The sequence below is a fragment of the Abrus precatorius genome, unplaced genomic scaffold, assembly GCF_003935025.1.
Source record: "Abrus precatorius isolate BTA unplaced genomic scaffold, Abrus_2018 Scaffold8, whole genome shotgun sequence".
NCBI classification, from domain to species: Eukaryota; Viridiplantae; Streptophyta; class Magnoliopsida; order Fabales; family Fabaceae; genus Abrus; species Abrus precatorius.
The window spans coordinates 27963832-27988181 of NW_020874428.1; the positions used below are offsets into that span (position 1 = coordinate 27963832).

Genomic DNA, 24350 nt, shown 5'->3' on the forward strand with positions numbered 1-24350 from the left:
TAAAATAAGTAAAAGAGGACTTGCCTTCACGGAAGGGGAACCATATGGGCAATTGAGGACTTTCCCATCACTGCGTTGACCACATATATCATACATTGCGCAGTATTCTTCAGAATGCTTGGCCCTGAACAGAAAGAAGAGAAACGATTATTACATACGAATTAGTGGTTTGGAAAGAATCATCATCGTCTCGAAATGCAGCCTTAGCCTTACCGATATGTTTCATGTTGTGAGGAAGCGGTGATTGAAGGCGAAGAGAGTAGAAGTACCTATATATGGTAGTTCAAGTTTAAGTTAACGAACAGATCGATGAAATAATCAACGAGAAAGAGGTAAGAGAGAGGAGATTGAATATGTTCTTGCCTGTAATAGAAAAGCAACGGAGATGATACCCATGTTCGAGTTAACTCACTTAGTCGCAATAGCAGGAATATTGGGTTAGTTGCTGCTTTCCCTCTTTCTCTTCAAAACTCAACGCCAAATACGATGCAGTTTCTTCAAATTCAATGCCGTATCGACCGTGGTGGACCCCATGAAAGTGATAAATAAAAAACATGTTGCTTAAATAAATAGAAATAAATAAAAATGATTTTTTAATTATTTAGATAAATAAAAAGGAGGGTATCAAAAGGTAATTTATGTTAAAAAAATTATTTTGTAATAATTATAAACTTTATATTTTAATAAAAATATATAATACGAAATTTTTTAATATTTTATATTATTTTAAAATTCAACAGAATAAAAAATTATTTCATATTTTCACCCAACATCTTGCCATTTTAAGCGAGAAAATTAATGGTAAAGATTACAAAAATATTATTTTTTAACTCAGATAAAATAAAATATCTAAATGTATAAAAGATTACTTTCCTACATTTTTCTGAATCTTTTTATCAAAACAAAGATCGAGAATAAGAGCTCATTTTTTTATTTTATTTTTAATTTTTAAAAATTATATTTTAAATAATTTGAAAGAAAATATTTTAAGAAGAATATAAAAATTAAATGTGTTCGTTAGTTTATTTTTTAAATTTTTTTGTAAAATAATAAAAAAACTTAAACCAAAACTTTGTATTATATTTTATTTTTAAAACAAAAATCAAGCATGCTATTTATAGGCTATTTTTATTTTTTGGTTTTAAAAATTGAAAATGATAAATTATTTTGAATAATATTTTTTAAAAACTCGATTGACAAACAAATTTTTATTATTTTGTATTTTTAAAAAGGGAAAAGTCTATTAAAAAAAAGAAACAAATAAACACTAAACATGTCCTAAGTATTATTATTTATTTTTTTGTATACAATTATTTAGAAGTTTTGACGGTGTCATTCATTTGATACATTTGTTAAAATTTTAATGAGTATTTTAAACATTTCATTTAATAATTCAATCTAGATCTAATTAAATTTCCTAAAATTGCTTTAGTCTAATTTTTTTGTTGTATCTATTTTAATCCAATTAAAAAATCTTTAAGAATACTTTAATGATAGGTATCCTTTACTAATATAATAAATTAATTTTGAAAGAATAATTTAAGGTGATGTTTTGTGTACCAAACTTCTTTAGTTCCTAAGAATTGTGTTTTCTGAAAATTATGTTTTATGAGAATCCTATTTATTGAAAATATTAAAAATATATTTTGTTTTCTTTAAATATTTTTATAAATATTTCAATATCATGTTTAATTTAGATATTATTTTCTTAGGAATATTAATGCTTCTTTTTTAAAAAAATAATGTCCCTTTACTTTTTATGACAACTGATAAATTTTATTTACAACATTAACTAAATTTATACTTATTTAAAAATTAAAATAAAAAATACAAGACATTTACAGTGTGTTTGCTGTTAAGGAAAGAAAAATGATTGAAAAGGTAAAGGATGTAATGGTACATAATTATCTGTCAACACTGAAGTAGCTCTGCTGGAGCAGCATGCTTGTTTCTAAACAAGTCTGGTGACTCATTTCGGATAAAGATAGTACTAGGATCTTTGTTTGCATGAGACATGCAAAAGCATATAAAGAGTTATTGGTAAACGTATCGTTATATCGGAAAGGAATGGTAATCATCCATCAGCTTGGCTGAGATAGCAGCCACAAATATAAGTTTGATTAAGATCCAAAATGGATAATTATGGATTCAAAATTCTAATAACTCAATACAGACTACAAAGGGAGGTACGTATATATAGTAATGAACTAGCTAGAGACCTCTCCATCTGTTTAGCAAAACCACAACTCAGTGAAGACAGTTATATATGATAACATTTACACTTTACACTACTAGCAAAATAATATATGATATACGGGTACAAATCTCTCGAGTCCAAGAAATACGTAGTAATGAACAACCGGGAAAGTCTTGAATGGAGAGACAAATAACACAGCCATTCATAGAGTGGGATTAGTTTTCTCAAGACCAACTACCGTCATGCTTTGGATGAAGAGAAGAACGATGGTGCACAGCCCGCTGAACTTGAGGGGTATGAGTAGAGCGGGACTTGGGCTCCACAGTTTTCTCATTGGCAGCTTGAATTCGCTCCAAGTTCTCCAAAACTTCCTTCATTGATGGCCGCTGTTTGGGCTCAGATGCAAGACATTTTAAAGCAACCTGAGCTATACGAAATGCAGCTTTGGATGGAAATTTTCCTTCCAACCGAGAATCCATAATGCTCTTCAATTTTCTTCTGTCATGCAGGCGTGGTTTCACCCAATCTGTTAGATTATGTTGCCCACTTGGACGGTTGATATCAAGTGCTCTTAGGCCTGTTAGTATCTCAACCAACACAACTCCAAACCCATATACGTCACTCTTCACATATAGATGCCCTGTATATTAAATCAAAATTTTCAAGGTGCATTACATTAATGATCAAATTAAATTTCCAGCCTGAAAAATACTTGGACCTGACAAAACAATTGAATCACAAGCTTTATAACATAGCTTATAATTCAAATCTATCAAAATCAAGTTTTTCCAAATATGCACTAAACTTGGAACTCCACGAGATTGATTACCTGTGGCCACGTATTCAGGAGCTGCATAACCGTATGTGCCCATCACCCTTGTTGTCACATGGGATTGACTTGCTGAAGGACCCAGTTTTGCCAAGCCAAAGTCTGATATCTTTGCATTATAGGACTGCAGCACAACGAGAATTTAATGAAAATAAGTTAAGACCCCAACAGTACATTGTTACACTAAAATGATTTCTAATAATGATGATAGAAAATAAGAGAAAAATTCATTTTGTCACCGTGATAACATGATGATAAAATGGCAGCAGCAAAACGTATTCCGTATGCTTATTTTGCTAAGAAGATATGTGTGGGTGTGGCAGAACTCACCCCATCAAGCAATATATTGGAAGCCTTACAGTCTCTGTAAATTACTTTCTCGGATATATGCAAGAATGCAAGGCCACGAGCTGCTCCAATTGCAATCTTAAGTCTGATGTCCCAAGGAAGTGGTTGAACAGCAGCGCCCCCTAAAGATAAAATAATGCAGCTTTTGGTTGGAAAGATAGATTTATTTTGCTATTTTATTTCATTTTAAATTGTACACTTTCCAAGACACTGATATTTAACTGAGCACTCACTTCCAAATAGATGATTTTCCAAACTGCCCTTTTGCATGAATTCATAGACGAGAAGAAGCTCTGTTTCCTCCAAACAGTATCCCAACAGCTTAACCAGATTAGGATGAGAGAGGCGTCCTAGAAAATTTACTTCTGACTGCACCACATGAATGAACCATTAGTTTAACAGCAAATCCACAACTCTAAGATTAAACAGTTTGATGAAACGAGTAACAGAATGAAAGCAGAGGGAGCTGGGGCCATAAATCAATGCCTAGGATGCTCACTTTTACAATTCGAGAAATAAATTGCATAATTTACAGATGATGAAACTCCCTCTACAACATTCAACAACTCCCTCAAATCAGCACTGCCACTGCTATTCTATGAACAAGTCTAGCCATGTGGTGGTGACATGGGAGGAAGAAATGGGGGTGTTTCAGTATTGCATGTAGGTGGGTGAGTTACGTTAAGTAACAAATACATATTGCATAAGATGCGAAATTATGTGACATTATAAAAGTCTCCATTTGAAATCATTTACTTTTCCCATCTTTCTTGCCCCTCAATCTGCATTAGCAATGCTGAAATAATTTACATTAGAGTATGAGAAACTATTAACAGCGTAGGATTACCTGCCACTCCTCCAGTCCTTGTAAGCTTTCGGAGTTGAGCTTTTTGACGGCAATGACCGTTCCGCTTCCACTCTTTGGTGCGGCCTTATCTTCAAGCCAACCTTTGTAGACTTTTCCAAAACCTCCCTCCCCGAGCACAGTATCAACTCTGAAATTCCTAGTCGCAGCCTTCAACTCGGCAAAAGTGAAGATCCTCAAGTTAGAGGTAGGTAAGATCTGGCCATTCGGATAAGGCTCATCGCCGCTTGACGCCGAGAACTTGCTATTTATGGAGCTGTTCCCACTTCCAGAAGAGGTAGTATAGCTGCTCTGCGATTGCCCCAAAGTAGCTACATAGTGATAATAAAAGAGAGAATAAGTGAAATGAAATGGACGGGAGAGAAATGAAAAGAATTGAGACGAAAAGGCAAAGAAGAAACCTGTGCTGCTACTAAGGTTACCGGTGGTTGTTGGAGTTGAAGTGGGGGTTGGGTGGTGAGGGGGAGAAGCCCAGCAAATTCCCATTGGAATCAAACAAGAATTAGTGGAGTGTTTGTTGTTCTTATTCTCCTCTTGTTTTCCTCTTGTTTCAAGTTCAAGTCCGATCAAATCTTTCTTCTTCTGCTGCTGCTGCTTCTTCCTTCTCCTTTTGTTCAATAATTGAAATATGAAAAGTAAAAGGAGAAACTTTAATGTGAGAAAGATTAATTAATTGTTATGGTATTGACGTAAAAGTCATAGGGACTCGGTCAGTCCAAACATAGGAAAGAAAGAGACAAACGGCTTCGCAAGGAATTGCTGCCAGCCAGCACTCCTTACCTTTCCCAAGTCAACTTTCCTGTCGTCCATGGGAATTAGTCAAATCAACTCACTCATTCAAACAAGTTCCACACCCCATCATTCTAATCAAATGGAAATATCCCATTCTCCCACGTTCAAGTTAATCTATAAAATTTCATCAACAAAACCATAATAAATAATTTAAAACAAATCATTTTTATAAAGTCAATAATTAAAATAAATAAATTCCAAAATTAAAATACAAGACTCGTGAAAATTATCTTGAAAGCATATCCTTTATAGTGTAGAGACAAAAACCAACCATCCTCCTCATCCTGTGCTGTGGTGTGAATCCTTTCAGGGATTTCTACGGGTTAGTGTGCCGTTGAATAAATACATTGCCTTGCAAGTGCACTGTGTTGCTTTATCTCTATATTTTCCAATTCACTAGTTTATCCCAGTTTTCGATGAATCATTTTCATTTTGTTTCTGCCACAAGGAAAGTGTGTAACTATAATCCTTGTTATAGTGGTCAAGACGTAAAGCGCGAAACGAGGACTAAATTTTTATTTCTATTTTCCTTATTTTTATCTCAACCCTCAATTTAAATTAAAAAAAAAATAAATGGATTAGGCTCAAATTAGACGACAAAACTTTCACACTTGAGGAATAATTTAAGCATTATTATATAACCCATTGGACTACCTTGTTTAATATTAGCATTATTATCCATGTTACACGAGAATGCTGCATAAAGCATTCGATTATTGAATTTTAATTTATTTGACTTTAATATGATTGAAAGAAAACAAATAAAAGAAAGGAATAGATATTTTAAATTTTATAAACTAAAAAGGCAAAACAGCGGTTTTTTAAATGTATTTATTTATATTTTCCAGCTTCTAGCAATTCTTTATTTCCATACTTGGTCCAAAGTCGAAACCAAAAACATTGAATGTCTTATCTGAACCATTAACTCCCCATCGTCAACTTTCTAAGCAACCGTAACACACAGACACCTCAAATCTCTCTCCTGAGAATCACGGTTCCATTACTCTACAAGCCCAGTGCTCAGCCTTGTCCACCACCTAAAACACGTTCACGATGAAGATTGGTCCTTCACCATATTAGTCTCGATTTCTGGTGATGCTAACATTCTTCTATTTCAAATACTCGTCTGATTATTTTTGAAATCTATTGGATATTTTCCTCCTTCTATTTTGTGTGAGACATGACCCTACCCTTGAGACAATTATAATGTTGACCCTACCCTGGACATGCTAAGGAGAAAGGTTAAATTATCTCAACTAGGTTCATCTGCACTTCTTTTTTTGCTAATCAGATCTTCATCTGCACTTTTTAATATAAATTATTTTAAATCTTTAGTTAAACTATGAATATTTTAAGGGTTATTTTTTATTACAATATATTACAAATTTTATTAAAATTAATTTAACAATATTTGTATAGTGTGCAAGAAACTATTTTAATTTTCATGATTGCTCGATAGCATACAACTTAAATTTAGGCTAATTGTGTAATTTTGTTTGTAAAGTAGTTTTTTTTTTCAAAATTTGAAAATTACGATAATAGAGAAAGAGATTTAACGAAAGAAGTAATTTTAGTTCATAGATCATCAAAATTTTAAATTTAGGTGATAACTTTAAAAAATCAAAATTTTAAAAGAAATATTCATATGACTTTTATGTCTTGATATTGATTATTTAAAAAAATATAGTTATCAATAATTATTTCTCACATATAATTAATTGTTTTATTTATTGTATTCAAGCATACATAAATAGGTATTATGGAAATTTAACACCCAAAACTTGCTTTGGTATATTTATACATATAAAATAAGTTTATCAAATGAGAATATTTTAAAAAATCATGTATTGTTATTTAATGTTAGAGATTATACGGTATTTTGAAATGTAAAAAAATAAGATCAATATTTACTGGCAATTCGTGAGTTGTGACAATTGCTGATATGAAAAAATAAATGTGTACATGATAAAATTTAAATGTATAATTTTGTAACAGATCAATGTTATACACATAAATATAATATTTTATTTTAAAAATTGACCTTAGTTCAAAATTTACTTACTAATTTTCCACCCAAAATAATTCAAATATAAACTTGCATCTTATTGAATCTTCAGAATTTTTTTATTTTCTTTAAATTTCTCATTTCTAAATTTTTGAATTTTTTTTGAAATCATGATAAAATTTAAATATAGAGGTTTTTTCAGTTAAATAGATAAAACACATTACACATACATATAAACTTAAAGTCATTGTTTTTTTTCATTTTGTTATTTACAATTTTGAATCAATTAAAGCATGATATAAAAATGTTTATACTTATATTAAAACAAATTTCTTATTTTATACTCTAAATCTATTATAAATCTTCAACTAATTTTAATTAAAAATGTTCAATTACGAGACATTCATTAAATAACAAAAAATTAAAAGAATTATATAAATGTATGCTCGTAGTAAATTTCTAAATTTTATTCTTTGTATTTCTGATACAGTACATAATTTTTAGTAGAAATTTATTACTCTTAAAATTTTTAGAATTTATGTTAATGTTTTTTATATATTTTTGTCGATGATTGCGTCTAAAATATGCCTTAGGTGATAAATTTTGTTAAATTATAGAAATGAGGAGAATGATTGATTTATTTGTTTCTTAATTCCAGCTCATAGTTTACGTTGGGAAGTAAAATTTTAAAAGAGATGCGAGAGAAAGATAAATATTTTATTTTAAATTTAAAGAGATGTGTAATGTTTATAAAAAACAAAAAAAATCAACAGATTACTTTTATATTAATTTTATTTTAAAAAATATGAAACTAAAGAATATTAATATAAATAATATTTTTCTCTTCTTATTTATTTTTCTCCAAAATTAAACTTATAAACACGCTCTAAGGGACTAATAGTAAAGAACAAGTAACGTTATTTGTGTATGACAATATCAAAAGTTTTAAAGATAAATGTTATTTTAAAATAATTTGTGATAAAAAATAATATCTAATGATAAATATTACGATTTTCTATTTATTAGTACAACTTTTAAGATAAAGTACTCTAATTTAAGACAGTTAAAAAAAAAACATTTGTAAAGACTTATGCTTATTAAGAAAATGAGTTAAATCTTAAATTTATGACTTATCAACATAAATGTAAAATATTATCTTATTTTTCTTGACAAATAATTGGTTAATTTGTTCGTCGCATTATAATATTCTGACCTTTAGATTTTATTTCCTTTTGATTCTATATTTAAAATATATATATATATATGTTCGATTGTTTTTCGAAGTTATATTAAATAACTTATAATCACATAAAAAAAAAGCATTAACAAAATCATATAATTTTCAACATATTCTGTCAGCGCTAGGGTAGCAGTTATTGGATGAAAACGTGTCACTCAAATATACCAAAAGACATTACTTATGAATTATAATTATTTGAAATTTGAAATTTTTAAAAATCGGAATTCACAAGGAAAAAAAAAATGTGACGAGGGTAATTTTGAAATATGGTAAGGAAAGAGGATTAAAGTTGTCCGGCAGGCGAAGAAAGGGAATTTGTAAATTGGATTGGATTGGAAGTGGAGGCAGCAAAGTGGAAATCAAGCAATTAATCAATCTGAGGGTAAGAAGTTGGATGATTGGGATGTTGAGGTTTTGTAAATCCATGCTGTGATCTGCAAAGGCAAAGATAGAGTCTGCAATTGCAATCAAATTGAAATCGGACGGTGCTGTTGAATTCTGCAATGGCATCGGCAGCGCCTAATGTCGATCTCTTCGATGCCTATTTTCGACGCGCCGATTTGGATCGAGACGGCCGTATCAGCGGTGCCGAAGCCGTCTCCTTTTTCCAAGGCTCCGGTTTGCCCAAGCAGGTCCTTGCGCAGGTACCTCTCACTCTCATTCACTCCTTATCTTCTCATTTTCAACGGATTTAGAGCGTTCTTTCCAATTAATTAGCCTCTACTTCAGAAATGAATTCCTGTTATGCCTTCGTCTGCAGATTTGGGCTTTTGCAAACCAAAGCCAAAGTGGTTTCCTCGGCCGTGCTGAGTTTTACAATGCCCTTAAACTCGTCACTGTGGCACAAAGTAAGCGAGAACTAACCCCTGAAATGGTTAAAGCAGCATTGTATGGCCCCGCTGCATCTAAGATTCCTGCACCTCAAATTAATTTCAGTGCCACAGTTTCACCGCCATTAAATTCTCCTTCACCTGCACCCGCACGCGCACCTGCACCCGCGCCCGCACCTGCACCACAGATTGGCCCTGTTAATCCTTTATCCCACCAAAATCTTGGACTAGGGCGGCCAGTTCCAAATTCAACTGGTAACCAGCAAAACCTTCCTTCACAGGGTCAGGGAACTCAGTTAGCAAGGCCTCCTGCCTCTAACCTGCCACCTCGTGTTGCCGCACAAGGAATCTCTGTTGCTGGAACCGTTGGCATCTCAAGTTATGGGTCCACTGGCAAGATGGGTGGAACTCCGGAAGTAACATCTTCTCAAACACCCGCAAGAGGAAGTAGTCCCAAGTCAATGCAGGAGGGCTTTGGGCTTGCAACCACTGGATCAAGTGCGGCGCTGGTACCTAGCCAATATCCTGCCCCTGGCTTGAGGTCATCAGATCCATTGGTTAAGGATTCTAAATCAATGGATACTTCTGTTAATGGTACTGCTTCTGATTCATTTTTTGGAGGGGATATGTTCTCAGCTAGCTCATTTCGGCTAAAACAAACTTCTTCTCCACAAGGATTTTCTTCTGGCAGTTCACTGCCTTCATCAGCCATTGTTCCTGTATCTGGAGGTAATCAGCATTCTATTAGGACTAGTACCCCTGACTCTTTGCAGGGCTCACTTGGAACCCAGCCTGGTGCACAGCTTCAGCAAGTCCAGCCGGTGGTGAAACTGGACCAGCATGCTTCAGTCCAGACACATAACATGCTGAATTCATCTGGACTTCCAGGGAGGTTGCAGGACTCTGCTTCCGGTCAGCCTCAATCTCCATGGCCAAGGATGACTCAGACTGATGTACAGAAATATATGAAAGTATTCATGGAAGTAGACACAGATAGAGATGGGAAAATCACTGGGGAACAAGCGCGGAACTTGTTTCTTAGTTGGAGATTACCAAGAGGTATATATTGCTTATACTTATTCTTCCTTGCCTCTTTGCTCAGACAACAGGCTTATAATGCTAACTTTTTTTTTTTGTACTACTGAAGTGCTCTAACCGCATATGGAATAGGAAATCCACTGGAATATTATTAATTGCATTTGATAACATTTGCTTTGTGTGTGTGTGTGAGAGAGAGAGAAGTTTTTTTTTTTGGGGGGGGGGGGGGGCTCTGTTCTTTCATTCTAGTGTTCACATTCTGCACAGATATTACTTTTCAATGGCTAGCTAAGTCCCTGACTAACCGCACATGGAATAAGAAATAAATATTATTAATTGCATATAGAAGAACTAGTTGTTTGATAACATTTGCTTTTTTGTGTTTGTTAGAGAGAGAGAGAGGGGGGGGGGGGGGGCTCTGTTCTTTCATTCTAGTATTCACATTCTGCACAGATATTACTTTTCAATGGCTAGCTAAGTCCCTGATCATTATTTGTGTACCATGTTTTATATCTTTCAGAGGTTTTAAAGCAGGTCTGGGACTTATCTGATCAAGATAATGATAGCATGCTTTCTCTAAGGGAGTTTTGTATTGCATTGTACCTAATGGAGCGGCACAGGGAAGGACGCATTCTTCCAGGAGTACTTCCTAGTAACATTGTGCTTGATTTACCAACTACTGGTCAACCAGCTGCTCTCTACGGTGCTGTAACTTGGGGAAATCCATCAGGTGTGTGCCCTAAAATTAGCAGGTTTTGTTATTATTATTATTGTTATAGCCATTCACATGAACAGAAATTTATATTTTCTCATATTTTTGTGTCCTTGCCTGCTATTATCTCTTGAAGGTTTTCAACAGCAACAGGGGATGACTGGTTCTGGTGCTCGACAAGTGAACCCTGCTGCAGGTCGCCCACCAAGGCCGGCTGCTGTCCCTCAGCCTGATGAAGGATCTCAGAACAAGCAGCAGAAATCTAAAATTCCAGTTTTGGAGAAGCACCTCATAAATCAGCTGAGTTCAGATGAGCAAAATTCAATTAATTCAAAGTTTCAAGAAGCAACAGAAGCTGATAAGAAGGTATCTATTTTATCTTTTTGCCTCATTTTTATTTGTACATGATGGATTTGATTATTATTGTTATTATTATTTCTTTTTGGGTACATTAGGAAGTGCAAGCATCTGGGAACAGGAGGGGTGTTGAGCTTCAGTTTATAAGCTCAATGACTGTCATGTTTATGTTTTGATGGCTCTCTTTTTATTTATTTTTATTTTTTTAGTAAATTACATTTCCCTCTTGTGAGAGATGCTTAAATTACACTTTCCTGTCATCTTATTTTAAAATATATACTCCTTTTCCCTCAAGAGATAAATGTGTGTTACATGTTCGTTCATTTTGATGTAAATGGGCTTTTTAGGGATTTCCCCCTCTTGATGTGATTCTTGGCATGATCAACAACCAGTTTTGAACATATATTTTCATTTTGTGACTGTAGTAGAAGTTTCAACTCATATAGTAGAGGTGTTAAAAACTTCATCCCACCCTCTTGATGTTCTTTTTATTCTTTTTGTTAAATGCAGGTGGAAGAACTTGAGAAAGAAATTGTGGAATCCAGAGAGAAAATAGAATTCTACCGTGCAAAAATGCAGGAACTTGTGAGTATTTCCTTGCTTTCTTCATTGGTATCTTACTAAGGGCCCATTTGCTTAAGCATAGAAAAAGTTGTTCTATGATACAACATTTTTTTAGTGCTTTCTTAGCTTCTGATAAAAGCACTAGAAAATCATTTTAAAAATTTTTCCTTTTTTGAAAAACTTACATAATTATTATAGTAATTCTTTTAACCTATCTTTTTAATTAAAAATCGCTTTTTCTTCAGTAAAAGCTGAAATAAATTATCTCTGAAATTCTATCTTGTTATTAATCTCTGTTATTTTTGCTCTATTTTTAGTTTCTTTCTCGATTAACAGGTGATTTGTTTGCATATATACTGTATCTTGATTTACAGGCAGAGTCATATACCATATGATGTAGCTAGTAATAATGAAATGTACTTTGGTAGAAAAATTGTACTGTATTTCATGAAGAAGGGATCTTGCCACAAACTTTTCCCATGCAAAGCTTTAAGGATGCAAAACATGTGTAGATTATTGTTTAAGTATGTATGAATACACAGTTTCAACATCCATGCCATTGTAGTTGTTGTAAATATCACAGATTTGTTAACAAAACTGATCCTTTCTTACTATAGCTCTACTGAACATAATTGCATAATCACCTATCTGCTTCTTGGGCTTCCATTTTCTATTAATTTTAAGGAAGTGAATAATGGGCTCCTGAAAAGGTCTGTTTCTTAATTTTTAGGCATTAGATGTTATACCTCTTCTTTCAGCTTTTGGCTGCTTCTGCAGATACCTAGGAGTTACTGGCAAAATAATTAAAAAAACCTAGGAAATAGACATGTTCTGCTGTGAACGCTGGTTGGAATCCCTTTGATGCAATAAAACTGTGACTTTGAAGAGAAAATCATATAAAAGCTGCGTGTCATGTTTTTCTTATGGTTTACACTACAGTGTAAAGTTAATATTCGTTTTTTTTCTATTTTTCACTTTTTTTTAAAACAAATTTCTTGTTCTTTTACCCACAAAAGGTTCTGTACAAGAGCAGATGTGACAACCGTCTTAATGAGGTCATAGAAAGGGTATCTGCTGATAAGCATGAGGTATCTCTCTTTAGACTTGTATGTGTTCTTATTACCTATATAATCGTAAAATTTATTATTTTACTCAATATATTAATTTCAGGTTGAGATTCTAGCAAAGAAATATGAAGACAAATATAAACAAGTAGGAGATGTATCATCCAAGTTAACTACAGAGGAAGCCACATTTCGTGACATACAGGTGCAATCAAATAAGGCTTTTCCTTCAATTGATACCTTATTTTGCCTGTTTTTTTTTTTTTTTACTATTTTGCTTCATTGCTGTTAAATGATTTGTGTATGTGTAGGAGAAAAAATTTGAATTGTATCAAGCAATTGTCAAGATGGAACAGGACGGAAAAGGCGATGAGACTCTACAGGTACATTTTAATATTACCAGGTCTGCGCATCCATGTTGAAAATTTGTTTTCATATCTCATAGTCATCTGAAATTTTCAGGCTCATGCTGATCGTATCCAATCTGACCTTGATGAGCTTGTGAAATCTCTGAATGAGCGGTGCAAGAAGTACGGATTACGGGCAAAGCCCACAACACTATTGGAGCTACCCTTTGGTAAATTCAAATTGATAGTTGTTTTTATATCCCTCCAGGCATTCTCAAATCTTTTTCATGTCTATAACTTTGTTATATGTTTTTTTTTTTTTTTTTTGTTGATATCAACTCTGTTTTTTAATTTGAGGAAGTGACCTACAATTGCTGAACCAGTGGTTTTGAATCAGCATTAAAATTATTTGTGCTGCTCTGCCCACCAATCTCATGTGCTTCCTTCTAGTGTATATTTATATTTAATAATGTAATATTATGTGCATATAGATTTTGTTCTTGTATTCTGTGGCCTCAACTCAATTTTATTCTGTAAGGCTGGCAACCTGGCATCCAAGAAGGAGCTGCTGACTGGGATGAGGATTGGGATAAGCTTGAAGATAAAGGTACCGAAAATAACCCTATTTAGATCTGATAGTCTGTTAAATTAGGAGGAGCTTTAGACAAGGTCATGAAACCAAGTTCACATTCCTAATTTTCATTTTGTCTGAGCAATGTGCACCACACTCTTGTTGAATGTCTACCTTCAGCATCTTCATTCTTGATTTGATTTCATTTGCATTTCGATAAAATATTCTTTCAATATTCTTGTAATTTAAAGCAGCATAATTCAACAGAAAACTTGACTGTTAAGTATTAGAGCATGCATTATTTGCTTCCTGCCGTGCTATATTCATCCTTCCAGCTGTATTTTCTTTCTTTTTAATAAAATTGATGGTGTATGTACACATTATACATAATTTAATGCTTTATCAATTTTTGCCTCTTCTTCCATGATAAGCGCACTTATAGTGCTAGTAATCACATCAGATGAGTTTGATAGTTTGGAGGAAAGGGAGGGAGGAGTTGAAATTATATGGTATTGATGGAATTAAAATAATGTTCAACTAATATTTATATATTTTCTGACCCGCTTGTGTTCTCTTTTGGAGAATTTTGGATAGGGCTAAATGAACTTGGTAATTCACTATGCCTTCCTCTTGCAGAATTTGCTTTTGTCAAAGAACTCACTCTCAATGTGCAAAACATAATAGTGCCTCCAAAGCAAAAGTTGCCATCAGCTGCAAACACGAAAACCATGGACATTGACAGTCCTACATTCGCTGCTTCTCCTAAGAGCGATGATAGGTCAGAAAATCCCCAGACTGCCAATGAACAGGGAGTTGACAACGGAACTGTTCATAATAAAAGTGAAGATGGGTCTGCTAAAAGTGCTCCTAATAGTCCATTTGCAAGCAGTGCTATCGGAAGCCCACATAGGGACTTTGCTGATTCTGACATTAGAAAGATTGTTGGTGAAGATAGCTCACCCCGTGATCAAGATACCATACAAGAAACCCTAAGGTATGGTTTTTGGTATTTGTACACCAGTTTCCCAAATGTGGGTCAGTTGCTCATTTGATCATATAATTAGAGGTGTTTTCTTTTCTTTTTTTTGCTGATCACTACTATTCTGTGCCTTTGGAAGGTCATGATACTATTATTATTATAATATAAAAATTGTGTTTGTTATTATTAAAAGCTCTTAGGCCCTTCCACCTAACAACTTAGTTCTCTAGGAGATTTTCCCTTGACATGGTTTTAGAGCCCTCTGATCATTTGGATTAAGAGTTTGATCTGGTGCTGCTGCCTTTCCCAATCATATTATAACTTTAGCTCAAGATAAAGTGAGGTTGTGCATTATCCATGCCATGCTTCAACTCAATGGGCTTCTGTTTGAGGGTGTGCGGTAGAGACCAACTTATAGCTTAAGCTTTTAAGATAGTCATCTATAATATATGATACATTTAAGAGTCGCAAATTGTTGTATAATATCACTTTATTGGTTTTGGCCTATCATTATTTTTTATGTAAGTCGAAGCTAAATAGTGATACTATCATCTTTCTCACCTTTGTGAGGAGGTTGCCATGCTATGCATTTTTTACTTGGGTATAAAACCCACTTTTCCAACTGGTCATAAAAACCCACTTGTCTAACAAGGATTGGTTCAAGTATTACATGTTTGACTTCGCTTAAGTAAGGTCTCGTGTATGGAAAATATTCTCATTGGGAAAGCTAACCTTATCATGATGTAGATGTTTCCAGTTCAAGCAAGATTGCCTCTTGTGAATGATACTTGTGGTTTAGACTAAAAAAAGGAAAATACCCATTTGTCCAAATAAAATATAAGGATACTAAACTCGTTGCAGCTGAGTTGAGATTACTCTACCATTAACTAAATAGAATTTCATGTTATAATTCCCTTGGGAGTTTTCAAGACATCTTTGCCATCTAATGTGTTTATATTTCTGTTGACTGTATCATGCCTTCTTCCTTTCTCTCATTTACTCCTTATTTTTGCAACTTGAAAGGAAGCATTTGACTTCTCCTCTACACAACTTGTTTCTTTGTAACTCACTCTAGTGGCTGAAAGTGTTGGTTTCTTTACTTAATTGATGGCATTTTACAAAACAAGATATTATATTAATATTGATATCATGTTTTGAAATATATATAAAAAAATATATATCAATTTTTCCTTTTGGTTGGGTCGGGTCCAAGCAAATGACATCTGATCAAAATTTTGAGTTGGGTAAGGATTAAGTTAAACCATCCTTGGAATATCCCTAGTGCATGGTATGGACCTTCATTCCCAACTTTAGATTGAAAAGTTATTTGTTGGTTTAAAATTGATTTTGACATGCACCAGCGTCAATCGAAACCCATGTATACTTCATTTTATATTTTTGCATGATATAGATCCTGTGATGTTACAAAATAATTGTTTGCATATAATCTTGCATATGCAGTGATCACGGTGGTGACAAGTCCGTGTTTTCTGGAGACAAAATTTTTGATGAACCAAATTGGGGAACCTTTGACACGAATGATGATATTGATTCAGTTTGGGGATTCAATGCCAGTAGCATCAGTAAGGAGGTATGTGAATTCTCAAACCTTAAAGTATTGTCAAAACAAACTTATTTCTTAGTTCAAAAATTGTATTTTTACATATGTTGTCTAAATTCCTCCGCTTTATTCTACCTTGTCATCACTGGTGATGGTTGTAAATTTGTAGGGACTGAATGGAAAAGTGGGGAATATGAGTGAGTATATTTAACTAACTGGATTGTGATGTAATATTTTGAAAACACTAACCTAATAGTCTAATATACCTAATAGTAATATTCTAGAAGGTGTAAGTGTATATTAATAGTATTATTACTCTTAATAATAACATGAGAAGACACCTTACACAATAATGATTATCCTTATATTTCAACAGCCTCCCTCTAGTCGAATATTGTTATGCCTTCAGCTTGTGGCGAATAAAGCCACTACACACAAACAATTAAAAGCATAAAATGGCTTGAAGCTTTGAGGCTCACCAAAGCGCACCATGTTAATAGGGTTCTTGAACAATGACTTTCAAATACAGTTGACCATAAGAGAGCACAGCTAGAGATAACATGGTGATTAGATAGTTGGAATGATGCACATGTGCATTGCCTACAAAGAAAAACAATGATGGAAAGATGATAGCTACGGGTATTCATAAAGCGATCCAATCTATTGTAAACTGCAAAACCGAACCGAATTAACTAAACACAAAAAAAAAATCATTTATTTTTAATTGGATTGGATTTCAGATCGAATTTTGAAAACTGATTCAATTCAATTCAAACTGAACATCCTATATGTGTGTGTATAATTTTATTTATAAAATTACAATACTTAGTTATTTTTTATGATTCTGCTTTCAAAATTATATGTTTTTATTATTTTTTAGTGATTTTTTTATTATTTAAATGTATTCATAAGTTTATTTATTTTACATCAATAATTTATTTGTATATCATATCTTTTGATATAAATTTTATGTTCTAATAAAAAATAAGTTTGAATTAAAAATAGTGTAGGAAAGATAATAAAATAATTTATTTATTTCCATTTAATTAAATTAACAATTAAATTATAAAAACCAAATTATCCAATCCAAACTTCTTCTAATTGGATTGGATCAATGGATAATTTATACTCTAATAGTCCACTGATCACTTTTGGATTACTGTTTTTACAGGATAGAGATCTTGACAGAGCTGGAGACAACTATTTCTTTGGTTCTGGGGAACTGGGCCTCAACCCCATCAAAACAGGTTCACCACAGGCTGGTGATCTCTTCCAGAGGAGCAGTGGCTTCAGTTTTGATGATTCTGTTCCAAGTACACCACTTTTCAGCTCAAGCAGTTCCCCACACAGGCCCAAAGAGTGGTTGGAAACTGCTTTTGACAACTACTCAAGATTTGATTCTTTCAGAACACATGATAGCGTGTCTTTGCCTGCTCGGGAGACACCTAAACGATTTGATTCAGTGCACAGCAGTGCGGATTTTGATCATGTTCATGGGTTTCCAGCCTTTGATGACTCGGATCCCTTTGGCTCTGGGCCATTTAGGACTTCATCAGATAGTCAAACTCCGAAAAGAGGATCTGATAATTGGAGTGCTTTTTAGTTTAGCAATTCTACCATACTAGCATTATTTCTGTTTTTCAGGCTTTCCGACTGTTGCCTCTTGTGAGTGGGTTGTCTGTTTTGCTATTTGGAACCTCTTATTTGTAATGTATTCCTTGCCTTGTATTTAACCCTGTGTATTCCTTGTTCCTCACTTTTTCTTTGGGGAGGGGCGCGGGGTTGTATCCAACCCAGCAATCCCATTCCCTTGTTAAACTGAAAGTGAAGGTCTGTATATTTTTGGCTTGTCGGTCGATAATTTTCCAAAGTCCCGCGGAAGAGGTTGTCGTATTGATGACTAATTTGAGTGTTGTTTAATCGGCGGAATTTCGTTATGATTCCTTTTCTTTTTTTTGTGGTGAAGTATACTTGAACCTGTTTTGTTTTATTTAAATCGAGACAATTGTTAATAATGCACTTTAACACACTTACTGTTGATTGAAAATTACTCTTGGTTTTATTTTAGTTATGTCTGGAGTTTCTTTGGTAGTAAATTCTATTTTGCATGGTTGGAGTTCTTCTGTTTATATTTTATGCACTATTGCAATACTTTCAGGATTAAGCTCCTCTCTTTGTAAGTGTTGTTGGACTTTTCATAAATGATCCTTTGACTGAAAAAGCTGCTTCAAAAAAGAGAGGCTGGCCCAAGATGACCAGGGTTGCAAGCTCAACAAAGTGGTGGTGACTGAATATGAAAAAGGGTGATGCGATGTGGTTCCAGATAACTGGGGTGGTGTTCCGTTTAAGGAGCAATGGTGAGAAATCCCATATGAAGGGGGACGGTCTAACTAGGCTTCTCTTTGCTTGGGAGAAGGCCTTTAAATAATCTTGTTTGGAAAACAACATCACTGATGACTTGAAATCTTTTTAAGCTATATCCAAGAATTTTTAGTACCAATAAGAAGGAAAGTGAGTAACTAAGAAAGAAAGAGAAAAGAAAGCAAGAAGGAAAAAAAAAACAAAAAGAAAGCAAGAAGTAAAGAAAGAAACACAGATGGAAAGGGGAGAAAATAGCAAGAAAAACAAAGAGGAAGAGAAATAAAGGAGAAAAGAAAAAGCAAGAGAAAAACAGAAAGAAGTAAGAAAGAAGGTAGATAGAAAGAAAAAAAAAAGTAAGAAAGAAATAAATAAAAAAAGAAAAAGAAAGAGGGAAAGAAAGAAAAAAGAAAGGAAGAAAAAAAGATAAAAAAAAAAAAGGAAAAAAAGGAAGGAATAAGAAAGGAGAAAAAAACAGAAAGAAGAGAAAAAAGGAAAAAGAAAGAAACAAGAAATAAACAAAATAAAAAGAAATAAAGAAAGATAAAAAAGTAAAAAGAAAAGAATGAAGAAAAAGAAAGAGGATGAGAAAAAAAATAGAAGTAAAGAAAGTAAAAAAAAAGAAATAAAGAAATAAAGAAAGACGAAGAAGGAAGGAAAATGAAAAGAAAGAAAGAAAGAAAAAAGAAAAAAGAAAATTGTAATTTTAAATTCATAAATATTTTTTAATGAAAATTAGTTTTTTTTATATTTTAATTTTAATCTTAATATGTTAAATTTAATAAATTTTTTCTAGCAAAAAAATTTAATAAATTTTTATTTATTAATTCTTTAATCATGTTTAGAGTAGTTATTAACAAATCTGATATATAAGTTTTTCATTGTTAAGTGCTGTTGGACTTTTCATCTCGGATCCTTTGACTTAAAACAATTGCTTCAAAAAAGAGTGGCTGGCCCAAAATGCCCAAACTTGCAAGCCCCCAAAGTTGTGGTGATTGGATATATTAAAAAAAAAAAGGTGATGTGATGTGGTTCCATATTCTTTGGGTGGTGTTCGGTCCAAGGTGACACGGTGAGAAAGACCCCAGCTTCAAATCTTCTCAAACTGCATTTAGGAATTTTTTAAATATTGTTCACTAAAAAGTATCAATAACAAAGAAAGAAAAAAAAAACAGAAAGAAACATGGGAAAAAGGAGAAGAAAAACAAAAGTAAAAGAGAAAAAAAACAAAGGAAACAAGAAAAAGGCAACAGAAAAATAGAGAGGAGAATGAAAAAAGTAAGAAAGAAAAGAAAGACAAAAAAAAGAAAATAAGACGAAAAAGAAGCCAGAAGTAAAAGAAATAAAGATATAAAGAAAGAAAGAAAAATGGAAGAAAGAAAAAAATAATGAAGATGAATAAAATAAATAAAGAAAGGAAAGAAAAAAAAAGAAATAAGGAAAAAAAAAGAAGAAAAGAAAAAATTGTAATTTTTAAGCTAATAATTATTTTAAAATATTAAAAAACATTAGTATAAATTTGTTATTCATTAATTCTTTAATCATATGCTCAGAGTAGTTATTAACAAATCTGATATGTAAATTTTTCAAAGTGAAAATGCATGAAGTAATGAGAAAATGTGAAATGAGTATTATTTGTCGTTGAGCAGTTGTTTATTTAGTTGACAACTGTAATGAAGTTGTAGGGTAAATCCATGGAATTTAGAAAAACATTGCGAATGGTTGTGAAAAATTGTCGGGGTCCAAAAATGGGCATGCGCAGTACGAAAAGGAGATTGGTGGAAAGTTTGATGTCAATCTATGGAGGAAAAAGATAGATATTCTTGTATAAGCGTATAATTCACTCCGAATTTGACATTCGCACGTTGAAATTAAGTAAAATGAAACATCACAATCTGAAGCGCACTCATTCATGGGAAAATGGCACTGCCCCTCATACACACTTTGCTACCACCACTTGCTGTGTAGTGGTACCGATCCAACCTCTTATAATTGTCAGCACTCCATAGAATACACCATCTCTCTTGTCTCTCCATCTTTACTTTCTTCATACATACCCATATCATGCAGCTTCCCTGTCATTATTATCATAGGTTCTGGTTGAGTCTTCTATCCCTTGCATTAACATTGACCCTGTTGCATGGAGCATCAAAAGGAGCTTCCAGTTCCAGCCATGAGGTGGTCAAAATCGGTGCCATATTCACGTTAAAAACTATAAACGGACAAGTTTCCAAAATTGCCATCGAAGCTGCTGAGAAAGACGTCAATTCCGATCCTCGCATCCTCGGGGGACGCGAATTGTCCATAACCATCCACGATTCCAACTTCAGCGGTTTTCTTGGCTTTATTGGGGGTATGGCATCGCTTTTTTGTTTTACATTCTTAATTGAATCACTTTCTATTCCTACTTTTGCTAATTAATTCAAACTTGATGACAGCCCTCAAGTTCTTGATGACTGACACTGTGGCTATAATTGGTCCACAAACCTCAGTGATGGCTCATGTGCTCTCGCATCTTGCAAACGAGCTCCACGTTCCTCTGCTGTCCTTCACGGCTTTTGATCCCACCCTAACACCTCTTCAGTACCCTTACTTTGTCCGAACAGTCCCCAGCGATGAGTTTCAGATGGCTGCAGTTGCTGACATAATTACTTACTATGGTTGGAGAGAAGTCATAGCAGTATTTAGTGACGATGGTCAGAGTCGAAATGGGATTAGTGTATTGGGAGATAAACTTGCTGATAGACGCTGTAAGTTATCTTACAAAGCAGCACTGCCCCCTGATCCAACCGCCATTCCAGCTGATGTTACTACTGAGTTACTCAAAATTACAACTATGGAAGCTCGAGTCATTGTTCTACACACCTTTCACCACACAGGTCTCTTGGTTTTTGACGTGGCTCAAAAACTGGGCATGATGACCAAAGGCTATGTTTGGATTACTACTTCTTGGTTATCAACTGTTTTAGATTCAACTTCATCACTCCCTTTAAATACTTCTAACTCAATTCAAGGAGTTATTACACTTCGCCCTCACACCCCCCAGTCCAGGAAAAAACAGGCATTTATCTCAAGGTGGAAACTCATAAGTAATGGCTCAATTGGGTTAAATCCGTATGGGCTCTATGCTTATGATTCTGTTTGGATGATTGCTCGTGCACTTCAACTATATTTTCATCACAATGGTACCATTTCATTTTCTAATAATACAAATTTAAGTGGTATGAAGGGAGATAGTCTGGATCTTAGTGCTCTTGGCGTTTTTGATGGAGGGAAACGGTTGCTTGATAACATATTGCGCATTAATATGAGTGGATTGACAGGACCTATCCAATTTGGTTCAGACAGATCCCCTTTACATCCATCATATGACATCCTTAATGCACATGCTAATGGTTGTAGGAGGATTGGGTATTGGTCTAATTATTCTGGTCTCTCCGTAGTAACCCCTGAGAAACTTTACACAAAGCCTGCCAATCGCTCTATTTCAAGCCAGCATCTATACCCTGTCATATGGCCTGGAAACACAACACAAAAGCCTCGTGGATGGGTTTTCCCAAATAATGGGAGGCACCTCAGAATTGGAGTTCCTAACAGAGTTAGTTACCGAGACATGGTCTCACAGATAAATGGCACCAGTTCTGTTCAAGGATATTGCATAGATATATTCCTGGCCGCCATAAAATTGCTTCCATATGCCGTTCAACACAAATTCATTCTGTTTGGAGATGGATATAAGAACCCAAGCTACTTTGATTTTGTGAATATGATAACTTCTGATGTAACTCCCAGATACTACAATCCATTTACTACGTAGCACATATATGATAACTATCTTGCTTTTATTGAACTTATTGCGCTTGCATATACAGGTTTTTGATGCTGCCGTGGGTGATATTGCTATTGTCACTGACCGAACAAAGATTGTGGACTTTACTCAACCATTTATAGAGTCGGGGCTAGTTGTTGTTGCTCCAGTGAAAAAATTGAAGTCAAGTGCCTGGGCTTTCTTGCGACCATTTACTCCAGTGATGTGGGGTGTCACTGCATTTTTTTTTCTTGCTGTTGGAACGGTGGTGTGGATTCTTGAACATAGAACAAACGATGAGTTTCGGGGGTCTCCAAAGAAACAGATAGTCACGATTCTTTGGTATGTATTTTTCTCATCACTAGATTTTACTTCTCTTCTGAATTGACTCACGTGGCTTGTGTACATAGCTCAACATGATTCCTCATCTTTGTGTGCTGTTGCAGGTTTAGTTTCTCAACCATGTTCTTTGCGCACAGTAAGTCAACCTTTTTGACAGTTCATGTCGTAGTCATGAAACATATTCTAGTGTATCTCTGTTTCTAGAAACAAACCGGCTTCTGTTGTTTCAGGAGAAAACACAGTTAGTCCACTTGGTCGTGTTGTGTTGATAATTTGGCTTTTTGTGGTTCTGATAATCAATTCAAGCTACACTGCAAGCTTGACTTCAATTCTCACTGTGCAACAGCTGTCATCACCCATAACAGGAATTGATAGCTTGATATCCAGCCGTGAACCTGTAGGCTTCCAAGTAGGCTCATTTGCTGAAAACTATCTGATCGAGGAACTCAACATCCCCAAACATAGACTTGTTCCACTAGGCTCACCAGAAGAATATGCCGTTGCCCTCGCAAGGGGAACTGTTGCAGCTGTGGTGGATGAACGACCATACATAGAACTCTTCCTGTCAAAACACTGCGAATTCTCCATTAGGGGCCAAGAGTTCACCAAAAGTGGATGGGGATTTGTGAGTATCTTTAGAATTGCACAAACCTGAAACCTGAAACATTTCAGGGTGTATTTTATGCACTTTCCTGTACTGGCTGCTAGTGCAAAAAGCAAAACATAACGGTAAAAGATGTGAATTTTTATTAAACGTGTCATGCTTGTTTATTTGGCTTCCCTTTTGCTTCTTAAACACAAAAAACTAATTTGATGGTAGTTGAGCGTAATTTTTGCTTAAAGTTGATCACTTGCTGATTCTCAACTGCAATTCTTGGACATTTAAATCTTAATGTCGGTGTGATGGCATGGCAGGCATTCCCGAGGGACTCTCCTGTAGCAATTGATATGTCAACTGCCATTCTAACTCTATCTGAGAATGGTGAACTTCAGAGGATCCGTGAAAAGTGGCTTTCAGAAAAGGCTTGTGGTTTTCATAGCTCCGGGGATGAGCAACTTCAATTAAATAGCTTCCGAGGCTTGTTTCTAATCTGTGGGGCAACATGTTTCCTGGCGCTTCTTATCTACTTTTCCTCAATGCTACACAAATTCATTAAAAAATCCTCTGAAAAAACCGCTCCTTCTAATCGTTGCAGCTCACCCTCTGCACGCATCCAAACATTTCTAAATTTTGCTGATAAAAAAGAAGACGTATCAGACAGGAAATTGAAAAGAAAGATTGAGGATATTACATCAAATGCTTATTCCAGAGGAAAACCTTTCAGAGCATATCCAAGAGAGTAGTACAAGTGAACATTTCCCCCGAGGCTCCTTCTGGTTACACTTGACTTCATTAATTACTCTTATTCTCTAGAAATTTTACTATCATTAATTACTCTTATTCTCTAGAAATTTTACTATCAAGTCATTTGGCTCTATTTTTATTCCTGACAAATACAGTGTGACTCTGCTTAGAAATAAGATGATCATAACTTCAGCAGAA

The 24350-nt window shown here is 34.2% G+C and overlaps 4 protein-coding genes across 13 annotated transcripts in view; 2 read left to right on the forward strand and 2 right to left on the reverse strand.

The window, feature by feature from the left end:
* LOC113845966 (NPC intracellular cholesterol transporter 1) overlaps positions 1-496 on the reverse strand; it is a 22084-nt gene extending 21588 nt beyond the window's left edge. For all 4 annotated transcript variants that reach the window (XM_027473724.1, XM_027473721.1, XM_027473725.1 and 1 more), the window contains exons 1-3: positions 364-496; positions 214-269; positions 25-124 (exon numbers count right to left, since the gene is read on the reverse strand). In XM_027473724.1, the coding sequence (XP_027329525.1) occupies positions 25-124; positions 214-269; positions 364-396 (189 nt within the window). In that variant the 5' untranslated portion in view covers positions 397-496. The remainder of the gene's footprint in view (positions 1-24; positions 125-213; positions 270-363) is intronic.
* Positions 1-18391, forward strand: part of LOC113845967 (epidermal growth factor receptor substrate 15-like 1) — a 27480-nt gene extending 9089 nt beyond the window's left edge. Inside the window, exons 1-14 of one of the 3 annotated variants that reach the window (XM_027473726.1) lie at positions 5982-6123; positions 8556-8920; positions 9037-10165; positions 10665-10874; positions 10993-11222; positions 11724-11798; positions 12794-12865; positions 12948-13046; positions 13153-13224; positions 13304-13418; positions 13727-13795; positions 14396-14753; positions 16200-16329; positions 17471-18391. In XM_027473726.1, the coding sequence (XP_027329527.1) occupies positions 8780-8920; positions 9037-10165; positions 10665-10874; positions 10993-11222; positions 11724-11798; positions 12794-12865; positions 12948-13046; positions 13153-13224; positions 13304-13418; positions 13727-13795; positions 14396-14753; positions 16200-16329; positions 17471-17902 (3132 nt within the window). In that variant the 5' untranslated portion in view covers positions 5982-6123; positions 8556-8779 and the 3' untranslated portion in view covers positions 17903-18391. Of the gene's footprint in view, positions 1-5981; positions 6124-8555; positions 10166-10664; positions 10875-10992; positions 11223-11723; positions 11799-12793; positions 12866-12947; positions 13047-13152; positions 13225-13303; positions 13419-13726; positions 13796-14395; positions 16330-17470 lie in introns of those variants that run through there. The other 2 variants (XR_003501602.1, XM_027473727.1) reach the window with 2 other exon arrangements.
* Positions 2125-5573, reverse strand: LOC113845968 (probable serine/threonine-protein kinase PIX13). 3 transcript variants are annotated; one of them, XM_027473729.1, is made up of 6 exons: positions 4641-4817; positions 4222-4550; positions 3608-3743; positions 3357-3496; positions 3027-3150; positions 2125-2837 (listed from the first exon to the last, which is right to left on the reverse strand). In XM_027473729.1, exons 1-6 carry the CDS (start codon positions 4723-4725, stop codon positions 2422-2424), a joined length of 1230 nt encoding a protein of 409 aa, XP_027329530.1. In that variant the 5' UTR covers positions 4726-4817; the 3' UTR covers positions 2125-2421. The 3 variants fall into 3 exon arrangements, with proteins under 3 accessions (XP_027329530.1, XP_027329531.1, XP_027329529.1); XM_027473730.1 differs by having other exon boundaries at positions 2168-2837; positions 4662-4727; XM_027473728.1 differs by having other exon boundaries at positions 2168-2837; positions 4222-5573.
* Positions 18392-20683: 2292 nt separating the features above from the next.
* On the forward strand, positions 20684-24170 carry LOC113846742 (glutamate receptor 3.2-like). Of its 3 annotated transcripts, none has more exons than XR_003501720.1 (6): positions 20684-21010; positions 21096-22438; positions 22530-22807; positions 22912-22943; positions 23038-23536; positions 23723-23862. XR_003501720.1 is itself a non-coding variant. In XM_027475336.1 (6 exons), exons 1-6 carry the CDS (start codon positions 20722-20724, stop codon positions 24149-24151), a joined length of 2766 nt encoding a protein of 921 aa, XP_027331137.1. In that variant the 5' UTR covers positions 20684-20721; the 3' UTR covers positions 24152-24170. The 3 variants fall into 3 exon arrangements, 2 of the variants coding, with proteins under 2 accessions (XP_027331137.1, XP_027331138.1); XM_027475336.1 differs by having other exon boundaries at positions 23038-23432; positions 23723-24170; XM_027475337.1 differs by having other exon boundaries at positions 21150-22438; positions 23038-23432; positions 23723-24170.
* Positions 24171-24350: the final 180 nt, after the last annotated feature.